This window comes from Oncorhynchus kisutch, linkage group LG14, assembly GCF_002021735.2.
Source record: "Oncorhynchus kisutch isolate 150728-3 linkage group LG14, Okis_V2, whole genome shotgun sequence".
Lineage (NCBI taxonomy): Eukaryota > Metazoa > Chordata > Actinopteri > Salmoniformes > Salmonidae > Oncorhynchus > Oncorhynchus kisutch.
The window spans coordinates 11,884,956-11,897,114 of record NC_034187.2 but is presented as its reverse complement, the minus strand read 5'-3'; the positions used below and the strand labels follow the sequence as shown (position 1 = coordinate 11,897,114).

At 40.9% G+C, this 12,159-nt stretch overlaps 1 protein-coding gene across 8 annotated transcripts in view; it reads left to right on the top strand.

Moving 5' to 3' along the window:
* The first annotated feature begins 858 nt into the window (after window positions 1-858).
* Window positions 859-12,159, top strand: part of LOC109904602 (dystrobrevin beta-like) — a 69,906-nt gene continuing 58,605 nt past the window's right edge. For all 8 annotated transcript variants that reach the window (XR_004202682.1, XM_031787845.1, XM_031787849.1 and 5 more), the window contains exons 1-5: window positions 859-1,104; window positions 6,520-6,587; window positions 9,105-9,185; window positions 9,379-9,592; window positions 11,491-11,576. Coding sequence is in view for 7 of the 8 variants with exons in the window: in XM_031787845.1 (XP_031643705.1) it covers window positions 6,521-6,587; window positions 9,105-9,185; window positions 9,379-9,592; window positions 11,491-11,576 (448 nt within the window). In the remaining variant the exon portion in view is untranslated. The remainder of the gene's footprint in view (window positions 1,105-6,519; window positions 6,588-9,104; window positions 9,186-9,378; window positions 9,593-11,490; window positions 11,577-12,159) is intronic.

The following is a 12,159-nucleotide window of genomic DNA, read 5'->3' as shown; positions in this document are numbered from 1 at the left end:
TTTTGTGTGTGACATTTGTATGTCAATCAAATTCAATCAAACATATTTTATTAAAGCCCTTTTTCCATCAACAGTTGTTACAAAGTGCTTGACAGAGACCCGGTCTAGACCCCGAAGAAAAGCAGTGCAGAAGTACAGTGGTCAGGAAGAACTCCCTAGGTGGAAGGGACCTAGGAGGAAACCAAGAGAGGAACCAGTCTCATGGGTGGAGCATACTCTTCTGGCTGTATCTGTAATGTGACTCTACTCTAATACTAGTACAACTTACATGATAGGCATACTATCAGTACCACATCACATTATGACAGTAGGCTTTTACACTTGCCTCATCTTTTTCACACTCCACTAAGAAGAGATACAATCCCCTGTTCAGATGCATGTTGTTTCCATATTACACATGATTAAAATATGCTACAGAGAAAGTATATTGTTGATTGGAATGTTGTAGCATACCTGCTGACTATCCCATATATCATACAATTATTCGGGTGTTCGGTTGTTCATGATGCTGAGGAGAGAGCGCGGCGCTCGTACATTTTTATGAGACGCCACCACCGAAGATTTTTATAACTAACACAAGATAGACTAGAGCCTGTCGTTTCCAATGAATCATAGTGGGCAGAGCCAAGCACGAGCTAGTGAGATTCTATTTGTGCGTTCTAGACTGTTCATACTGTGTGAAGTGCACGTGTGCAGTAACTAAATTCGCACTAAACAGCGGCATTTTTAGAGACTTTGGCAAAGGGTAAAGTCTCCTACTGCCAACCACCGGGCTTCCTCTCATCACCATATTTGGTAGTGAGTGGAAACGCCAACCGGATGCTTCACATTTATACATCCGGTGAAATATGTGTCTCATTGTTCTATCTGTGCCACCACCGTAATTCTGAGTCGTAGGCTATGAAACAGGAAACGCACTGGATATGGTACAGTATTTGTATAATATCAATCGTTTTGCATTGCTCGGACAGCAATAACGAACGAATGCAGACAGACAGGTGAGACTGAGTGCAGCGATGATTCACGAAGGAAATATCCGGACTACTTATATCCTCTTCATCTGATGTTGATGCTATTAACGTCACTGGCGTGATTTTCAAACTGGTAAGGCTAATTGTATGTACAATTCTCATTTAAATAGCCTATAGAGTGGAGAAGGCACATCTAAATTAGGCTACTACACATTTATTAGGGTAGATATTTAGGGTACGTTATCATTTCGCATATTCCTTTAAGATGCATCACACGACAAACTCATATTGCGGAAACAATGTAAATAGAGAGTTAAAACAGCAATATGGCCGCGTAGGTCGTTCGGTTCCTTCCAGATCTGAGACGCATAAAGTATTGTAAAGCTAATGATTCGTCACCGAGAGCGTGGATGATGTTTTCGCCTTTCGAGCCCTATAAGCCCTAGTCCTCCGTATGTTGACTCACTTAAAATTATTTTGTCATTAGCTAGGCTACCTACTCGGAAAGGTGTGATAGATATATCACTGCGCTATTCAACTGACACATTTATTATTTTAGTGTGTGCTGTGATGCTCCTATAGAGGCTGATGCGCTTGAGTTCATTCATTGCAAATGAAACCCGTGGAATGACGCAATGCTTGGCGATAGGCCTACTATCATCTATGTATTTGCATTTCGTTTAGGTTGACCTTATTATATTAAAAACGCTGATATGCCTAATAATGCAGATGATATAGCTCAGGCCGTTTGGCATTTGATGATGGGTGATCATCACCGTCATCTATGGAGCTCAGTTTGGGTATTTTTGTGTCAAAGATATACCTCAAATAACACTAATTGACGTGTCAAATAAGCTTTTATTTTGAAGAGTCAAAAAACAAAATTATATTTTAGAGTGTCTTGTGCGCTGAATTTGCATGCGCAAGCACTATGGTCTGTAGCACTGTCAAAGTGAAACAAAAAGTCTGCAAACAAGCACACACAGGCCACGATGTGTTTACAGTACCGTGTTGGTAATAAAACATTATTTGTTCGATCGAATGGGACAACGTCTGTGTGAGCATCTGAAATGTTAGCCAAGTAGTGCAACATTCTCCCCGACATGCAACCAGACACGGGGAGAAAATATTGATCCTGCAGCTTCTGCCAGCCATATCCCAAACAGTTGCATATAATTAATCCTAGCTAGTCAAAATGCAGAATAAATAAGGATTTTGTCAACATTGATGACCGTTTGGAAACTGGAGTTAGGCTATTTCTCTGCTGCGTTGACTTCGGTTTGCAGTATGACAAAGTCACTCACATATCTTTGATGCAGATGTTTTTAGCAACTTATTGTGGGTACCTAGTTAACCCTCAATGTAAACAGCCTGAAAACAATGAGCAGAAACTACAATAATTGTCAATATTCTTAGCAATGGTATTACTTAGGCAACCACGTGTTGTTCTCCTATTAAAATCGAACTTCCATTCATGAAAATAACTAGCTACTTAACGAACTAAAGCAGCTAGATAGTAGGCCTTTTGCCCCGAGCCACAGATACTTTGAAGAGATTGGACATTCCGTTGGAATTGTATTCACGTCCATTGTGTACGTTGCCCAGACGTCGTCAATGGGTCGCGCGTTGCATTCTGGGACAAGGAGTGTCCAAGGACTGAATGGGAGTCATTTGGGCACTAGCTCAAAAACCCAACAAAAAGTATAACATTACAAATATTTTCCGAGATTTGAGATACTTTTCTTGTTCTTTGTAATATCGTATAGCTTTGGAATCCTGACATTACGTACGTTCGAGGAAAATATGCATATTAATCGACTCATACCTCGACTCTTGAGTAGGGGGTTGAATGACGATAGGCTTAGCAACCGTGGTACCTGGCACTTTAGTATTGCCAGTGTAACAGTATAGCTTCCGTCCCTCTCCTCGCTCCTACCTGGGCTCGAACCAGGAACACATCGACAACAGCCACCCTCAAAGCAGTGTTACCCATGCAGGGCAAGATGAATAACTACCCCAAGTCTCAGAGCGAGTGACGTTTGAAACGCTATTAGTGCGCACCCCGCTAACTAGCTAGCCATTTCACATCACATCGTTACACCAGCCTAATCTCGGGAGTTGATAGGCTTGAAGTCATAAACAGCAGAGCTGCTGGCAAAACGCACGAAAGTGCTGTTTGAATGAATGCTTATGAGCCTGCTGGTGCCTACCATCGCTCAGTCAGACTGCTCTATCAAATCATCGACTTAATTATAATATAATAACACACAGAAATACGAGCCTTAGGTCATTAATATGGTCAAATCCGGAAACTATCATCTCGAAAACAAGACGTTTATTCTTTCAGTGAAATACGGAACCGTTCCGTATTTCATCTAACGGGTGGCATCCATAAGTCTAAATAGTCCTGTTACATTGCACAACCTTCAATGTTATGTCATAATTACGTAACATTCTGGCAAATTAGTTCGCAATGAGCCAGGCGGCCCAAACTGTTGCATATACCCTGACTCTGCCTGCAATGAACACAAGAGAAGTGACACAATTTCAACTGGTTATTATTGCCTGCTAACCTTGATTTCTTTTAGCTAAATATGCAGGTTTAAAAATATATACTTCTGTGTATTGATTTTAAGAAAGGCATTGGTGTTTATGGTTAGGTACATGTTGGAGCAACGACAGTCCTTTTTCATCAACCATGTGTAGTTATAACTAGTGATTATGATTGATTAAGTTTAATGCTAGCTAGCAACTTACCTTGGCTTCTTACTGCATTCACATAACAGGCGGGCTCCTCATGAGGCAGGTGGTTAGAGCGTTGGACTAGTTAACCACAAGGTTGCAAGATTGAATTGATGAGCTGACAAGGTAAAAATCTGTCGTCCTGCCCCTGATCAAGGCAGTTAAATTGAAAATAAGAATTGAAAATAAGAATTTGTTGTTAACTGACTTGCCAGGTTAAATAAAGATTAAATAAAGGTGTAAAAAAAAAACTTCAAAATCGGCATCCAAAATTACCGATTTCCGATTGTTATGAAAACTTGAAAATCAGCCCTAATTAATCGGCCATTCCGATTAATCGGTCGACCTCTAACCATTACTACGATCAATTTCATAATAACCACAGCTTTACCCTTATGCTGGCTTAGTAGACCCGCCCATTCTGATTTACGGTAAGCTGTAGCCTAAGCCCATATATCTGTACATGTAATTTAATGATCAATGTAAAGCCAGTTTCAGGTTGGATATTCGCCCATTCTGATTTATGGTAAACTGTAGCCTAAACCCATATATCTGTACATGTAATTTAATGATCAATGTAAAGCCAGTTTCAGGTTGGATATTCAACGGATATTTGCGCTTTCGAACCTCAATAGCTTTCAAACCACTTGAGTCACAGACTCCAAATATGTGTCATGATGTTGGAAAAAATGCTCACTTATTTTCACGATTTGGAAATGACTTCGCTTTGCAAAGCTAATAAACGTGTAAATGTGAGCAGCATTTTGTATTCCTAGTTGGATTAGTTAGTACAAATGTTTTTTTATTCTCGAATTTCAATAGCTCCTTGGTCGTGTGACCTACTGACCTCAAGGTTCAGAATGTCCCCTCAGTGGGCCTACACATTGCACACCCTTTAGTTTGTCCCTTTTCATCTCACACAATTTTACCGGTACATGGATTTTTCCCATTTTCTCATTTCAATAGCTCCGGTAGGTCATGTGATCTACCGGACTCAAACAAGGTTCAGAATTTCCACTGACTGCCATTATATATTGCACACCCTTTTGGTTTGTCCTTTTTCATCTCACACAATTTTACATGGATTTTTCCAACATTCTAATTTCAATAGTTCCTTGGTCATGTGACCTACTGACTTCAAACAAGGTTCAGAATGTACTCTGTGGGCCTACATATTGCACACCCTGTAGTTTGTCCATTTTCACCTCACACGTTTTTATATGAATTTTCAATGTTTTTCAATGTTTCTAATTTCAATAGCTCCTTGATCATGTGACCTACTGGACTCAAACAAGGTTCAGAATATCCACTGACTACCCTTCTATATTGCACATTTTAATCTCACACGATTTTACATTAATTTGCCTGCTCTGCCCCCTGACGGACAGTTTCACTCACACACCTATTCACGGGCCTTCTCCTTGGGGCCTTCCTGACCTCCAGGCTGTCCCTGCCAGCCTGCCTGCCCTCTCCCTAGGCCTGAGAGTGTATAGCTTACTCCCTGGAACTACAGACCTTCAGGCCTCCACACCTATTCTCCCTACCCGGTCAACACCCCTCTCCCTCGGCCTTAGAGTATAGCTTACTCCCTGGAATTACTAAGACGTCTATAGTTCTGCTGTCAAAAAAAACATGTTTGGTAGAGTTAATTTAGTCCTTGAAGGGAGGGTGTTAAAAGTCAAACCCATTTTGTCTGGAAGGATTGCTTATCCTACTACAGAGCATAACAGACACAGAATATTAAGGAACCAACTAGCTAACTCTCTATGATTGTTCTTCTCTCCACAGGGGAAGCAGCAGTTAATGCTTTACTTTGTTTAATATTCAGGCAGCGACAGGTAAATAAATACCTCTGGGATTTTTATCTGATAAAATCATCAGTAGATTAAGTTAACTTTTTCTGAAAATATGGAGAAATCGCTCCATTTCCTGGTTACTAAATATCTTAAAAGTTGCCTAATTTCACTTTGTGACAATGTATTCCCAATGTGTTGAGAATCATTGTACCATCTAAACTGTTGTGAAATATATTTTTCAACAACCCAAAATATTGTATTTGTAGCTGGTGTACAAAACCGAATGTATAGGATGCAAAAACAGAACTTAAGAACTGGAAACATCGAAATAGCGCACATAGAACAGCTCTACCGCTTCTTAGACTTGCTTTCAATGGAAAAATTACAGATCTATAACTCTTTTGGAGGAAAATCCTTTGAATAACCCTTTTTGGGTCCAGGTAGAACTGTTTTGGTTCCAGGTAGAACTCTTTGGGTTCCATGTAGGAACCTTTCCACAGAAAGGGTTCTACCTGGAACCAAAACAGGTTTTTCAAAGAGTTCTCCTATGGGGACATCCAAAGAACCCTTTTTCTCTAAGAGTGTATGTGTTGTACATGATTGAACATTCCATATATGATACATACATACTTAGAGTGATGAGTGTATAGAGAATACAGGATCAGTTAGATTCATATTTTACACTACTGCTTTAACTTGAATGTACAAAGGCTATAATGGACCTTGATAATGTATACAATGGTTACAATGATGTATAGTCATTACAGGTATGTAATGAGTAGGTAATGCACGCTTGCTGGTTTATTTCCCTAAAAATGCGTAATATGTCTAATGTATACAATAATTATGCAATTACTGAGTGAGAAGGTAGTAATGCTTGCTGTATTCTTTCCCCAGAATGATAGAGTGCAGAGAAGACTGATAATGTATATTGTCTACAATGATGATGTAATTACGTAGTGAGAAGGTAATGTGTGCTTATTGTCTGTTGTGGTATTCCCCCCCCCCAGAATGATAGAAGAACGCAGTAAACGAGGCAAGGCCATGGTGGAGAGGAGACAACTCTTCATGGAGATGAGTGAGTAGACAGAGCTCCAGAGCCAAACTATTACTATTCATTTACACACTGTTATAATCTGCTGTGCACAGTAAAGCATTATACTGTACATTCCCCTTTACATCAGGGATTCCTCAAAGTGGGTCTGCAGAGGTACTGCAGGGGGTCCGAGGCCAGATCTCCAAATGCATATATTAACATTTTTGTTTTTACATTAGCAATAGCAGATTAAACAAATCTTGGCTAAGGGATCTGTGGAATAAGTTTACAGGGTGTAATACAATACAATGTCATATTATTCATCTACAATGTATGTTCTTAACTCTGGGCAACATGGGCCTGGGAGGCTCACAGGGATATTGGTATCCACAGTTACTCCACCAATTATACATTTTTCAACTCAATAGTTCTTGTATTCCCCCAAAATGATTTTATTTTCACATACAGTTCAAGTCGGAAGTTTACGTACACTTAGGCTGGAGTCATTAAAACTAGTTTTTCAACCACTCCACAAATGTCTTGTTAACAAACTATAGTTTTGGCAAGTCGGTTAGGACATCTACTTTAAGTCATTTTTCCAACAATTGTTTACAGACAGATTATTTCACTTATAATTCACTGTATCACAATTCCAGTGTGTTAGAAGTTTACATACGCTAAGTTGACTGTGCCTTTAAACAGCTTAGAAAATTCCAGAAAATGATGTCATGGCTTTAGAAGCGTCTGATAGGCTAATTGACATCATTTGAGTCATTTGGAGGTGTACCTGTGGATGTATTTCAAGGCCTACCTTCACACTCAGTGCCTCTTTGCTTAACATCATGGGAAGTCTGGTTCTTCCTTGGGAGCAATTTTCAAACCCCTGAAAGTACCACATTCATCTGTACAAACAATAGTACACAAGTATAAACACCATAGGACCACGCAGCCGTCATATCTCTCAGGAAGGAGACGCGTTCTGCCTTCTAGAGATGAAAGTTCTTTGGTGCGAAAAGTGCAAATCAATCCCAGAACAACAGCAAAGGTACAAAAGTATCTATATCCACAGTAAAACGAGTCCTATATTGACATAACCTGAAAGGCCGCTCAGCAAGGAAGAAGCCAGTGCTCCAAAACCGCCATAAAAAGCCAGACTACAGTTTGCAACTGCACATCGGGACAAAGATCGTACCTTTTGGAGAAATGTCCTCTGGTCTGATGAAACAAACATAGAACTGTTTGGCCATAATGACCATTGTTATGTTTGGAGGAAAAAGGGGGAGGCTTGCAGGCCGAAGAACACCATCCCAACCGTGAAGCACGGGGGTGGCAGCATCATGTTGTGGGGGTGCTTTGCCACAGGAGGGACTGGTGCACTTCAAAAAATAGATGGCATCATGATGATGGGAAATTATGTGGATATATTGAAACAAACATCTCAAGATATCAGTCAGGAAGTTAAAGCTTGGTCGCAAATGGGGCTTCCAAATTGACAATGATCCCAAGCATACTTCCAAAGGCAAAATGGCTTAAGGACAACAAAGTCAAGGTATTGGAGTGGCCATCACAAAGCCCGGACTTCAATCCTATAGAACATTTGTGTGCAGAACTGAAAAAGTGTGTGCGATCAAGGATCCTAAAAAACTGACTCACATACACCATCTCTGTCAGGAGGAATGGGCCAAAATTCACCCAACTTATTGTGGGAAGCTTGTGGAAGGCTACCTGAAACGTTTGACCCAAGTTAAACAATTTAAAGGCAGTGCTACCAAATACTAATTGAGTGTATGTAAACTTCTGACCCACTGGGAATGTGATGAAAGAAATAAAAGCTGAAATAAATCATTCTCTCTACTATTATTCTGACATTTCACATTCTTAAAATAAAGTGGTGATCCTAACTGACCTAAGACAGGGCATTTTTACTAGGATTAAATGTCAGGAATTGTGAGTTTAAATGTATTTGGCTAAGGTGTATGTAAACTCCGACTTCAACTGTAAATGCACTGTCATTTAAGCTTTAAAACGGCAAAGCTTTCTTTCTGCCTCGTGGCAAAATGTGTAGAATTGCAGGGTATTAGCTTTAAAGCTGCAACATTGAATTTTTGTTCCCCTTGACAAAATGTGTATCATTGCATTAAATTTGCTTGAAAACTGCAAAAATGTATCTCCGATGCCAAGAGAGAGCCTTTAAAATGGTCTTTCCCAGGGCCCTAGACTTGGTTCATCCGGCAATGCACTGCCAAAGTCATAGTACAACTCCTTGTATGCTATTGTTTTTTAACTTGAGTTGTGTTCTGACTATAAAGGGGTCCCTGATGAATTTGCTATCACAAAAGGGGTCCCCGGCCCCAAAACGTTTGAGAACCCCTTCACTACATGCACTGTCTGAGTGAAATCTCCAGAGGAAAACCAGTACTAATCATTCACACTGCTGTGTCTTAGCCAAGCCATTCACGTTACACTGTACAGTACATTCCCCTTCCCCATACAGTGGGTTTTGTGTGTGTGTGTGTGCGGTTGTGTTAGTTTGTTGATTCATCTTTTTATTTTTATCAGGGGGACAAAACTTTGACGTCATCAGACTGTCAACCTATAGGACGGCCTGCAAGCTAAGATTCGTGCAGAAAAGATGCAACCGTAAGTACTCGCTGTCGGGCTCTTTTCGTTTCCTTTACTGAAGATCTTACTCTCCTAACTTATTGAACTGTACACACAACAATGTCACATATGTTTGTTTCAAATACGGTACACTTGAACGTAATTAGTTAATTTAGAAGCAATCTATTATTTTCTTCAATCTTTTCTTCAATCTTTCCCCATCTCCTCCCAGTGCACCTGGTGGATGTGTGGAACATGATCGAGGCGTTCCGTGACAGCGGTTTGAACACACTGGACCACAACGCAGAGATTAACGTGTCTAGACTGGAGACCATCTTGTCCTCCATCTACTACCAGCTCAACAAGCGTCTTCCCACCGTGCACCAGATCAACGTAGAGCAGTCCATCAGTCTGCTCCTCAACTTCATGGTGGCTACATATGACAGGTGCACTGCATTAGACAGAGGATATACATTTGATATAGAATATTACATACACTATACACTGAGTGGACAAAACATTAGGAACACCTGCTCTTTCCATGACAGACTGACCAGATTAATCCAGGTGAAAGCTATGATCCCTTATTGATGACACTTGTTAAATCCACTTCAATCAGTGTAGACGAAGGGGAGGAGACAGGTTAAAGAGGGATTTTTAATCCTTGAGACAACTGAGACATGGATTGTGTATGTGTGCCATTCAGAGGGTGAATGGGGAAGACACAATATTTAAATGCCTTTGAACGGAGTATGATACTAGATGCCAGGTGCACCGGTTTGTGTCAAGAACTGCAATGCTGCTGGGTTTTTCACACTCAACGGTTTCCCGTGTGCATCAAGAATGGTCCACCACCCAAAGGACATCCAGCCAAACTTGACACAACTGTGGGAAGCATTGGAGTCAACATGGAACGCTTTTGACATCTTGTTGAGTCCATGCCCTAACAAATTTAGGCTGTTCTCAGGGCAAAAGGGGTGCAACTCAATATTAGGAAGATGTTCTTAATGTTTCGTACATTGTGTTGTAACGACGACGCAGGGAGTCAGGAAGCAGGTGCAGATGGTGAGTTTTTAATAATAACGAACGTGGAGAGTTACCAAACAAGAGAAGTGTCTGGACATGAAAACAGAACCAATACTGCCTGATGACGGAGGTTGGTGAGGGCTATATGAAGGGAGAGTAATCAGGGTCATGATAAAGTCCAGGTGTGCGTTACCATAGGGAGCAGGTGTGTGCAATGATGGTTGCCAGGTGTGTGCAATGATGGTTGCCAGGTGTGTGCAATGATGGTTGCCAGGTGTGTGCAATGATGGTTGCCAGGTGTGTGCAATGTGGGTTGCCAGGACCGGTGGTTTGTCGACCGGCGACGTCGAGCGCCAGAGGGAGCAGGATGACGTGTATACATTTGCTTTGAACTGCTGTATGAAAAGTGCATGTACATGTCTGTAGATTTATGTATAGTGCAACACCTTATTTTCAGAACTAGAGATTTTTTTTATTTGTATTTTTTTTACCCCTTTTTCTTGATATCCAATTGGTAGTTAGTCTTGTCCCATCTCTGCAACTCCCCTACGGACTTGAGAGAGGCGAAGGTCGAGAGCCATGCGTCCTCCGAAACATGACCTTGCTAAGCCACACTGCTCGCTTAACCCGGAAGCCAGCCGCACCAATGTGTCGGAGGAAACACCGTCCAGTGAGTGACCAAAGTCAGCTTGCAGGCGCCTGGCCTGCCACAAGGAGTAGCTAGAGTGTGATGGGACAAGGAAATCCCATCCTGCCATACCCTCCCCTAACGCGGATGCCGCTGGGCCAATTGTTTGCCGCCTCATGGGTCTCCCAGTCATGGCCGGCTGTGAGACAGCCTGGGATCAAACCCAGGTCTGTAGTGACGCCTCAAGCACTGAGATGCTGCACCACTCGGGAGGCCCACAAGATATAATTTCTTACTATGGAATACATATATTTAACAGATGTTATTGCGGGTGTAGCGAAGTGCTTGTGTTCCTAGCTCCAACAGTGCAGTAATATCTAACAAGAGTTAATTAAGAAATATAGAAATATTAGGATGAGCAATGTTGGAGTCCAGACTGTAAATATATCAAATGAATGTGTCTGTGTAGTAATCAGTATGCTGGACTGAACTGTGAGCTCTCCCCTTCAAATGATTCTGGGCCTTCAGACAACATGGTCAAGATAGATTCAGAAGTTATATATTGTGGTCAACAAGCTAAAGCTATCAAATCATGGGGGGAAAAGAGGCTTCTCCTTTGTCGGTATGATGAGTGTGTGTGTTTCAGTTGTGAATAGATACATTTTCCAAATTGTTTGTTTGTGTGTTTAGTGAAGGCCACGGGAAGCTGAGCATTTTCTCGATGAAGTCAATGTTGGCGACTATGTGTGGAGGGAAAATAGTGGACAAACTACGTTGTAAGTATATCTTCATGAACTTAGCCCAGGGTAGAGGTCACAGTTAAAGCAACCTAAAGGACAGTGAACAGCAGTAGTCACACTGTTTAATTTGATGGCCTAGTTTGTATCAGACAACAGGAAATCCTTTGAGACATTTGAATACATGTAGACTACAACAGGGGTTCTTAAAGTGGGGGGGACTCAAAGTTGCGTCCGTGGCCAGATCTCAAAATTATATGTAAAAAAGAAAAGAAAAAAAAAGTGTTCTCATTTTATTTTAATGAATATTACTAACAACATATTAGACATGTTGGTCACATGGAATAGATTTAGAGGGTGTAATGCAATACAATGTCATATTATTAATCTACAATGTATGTTCTTAACCCTGGGCAACATGGGCCTGGGAGGCTCACAGGGATATTAACATTGATTACATTTAGATATTTTTGTTACTGGCCTACACGCAATACCCATAATGTCAAAGTGGAATGATGTTTTTTGCAATGTTTACTCATTAATAAAAATGTAAAAGCTGAACAAGTCACATAAGTTGCTTGGACTCTGTGTGCAATAATAGTTTAATGACTACCTCATCTCT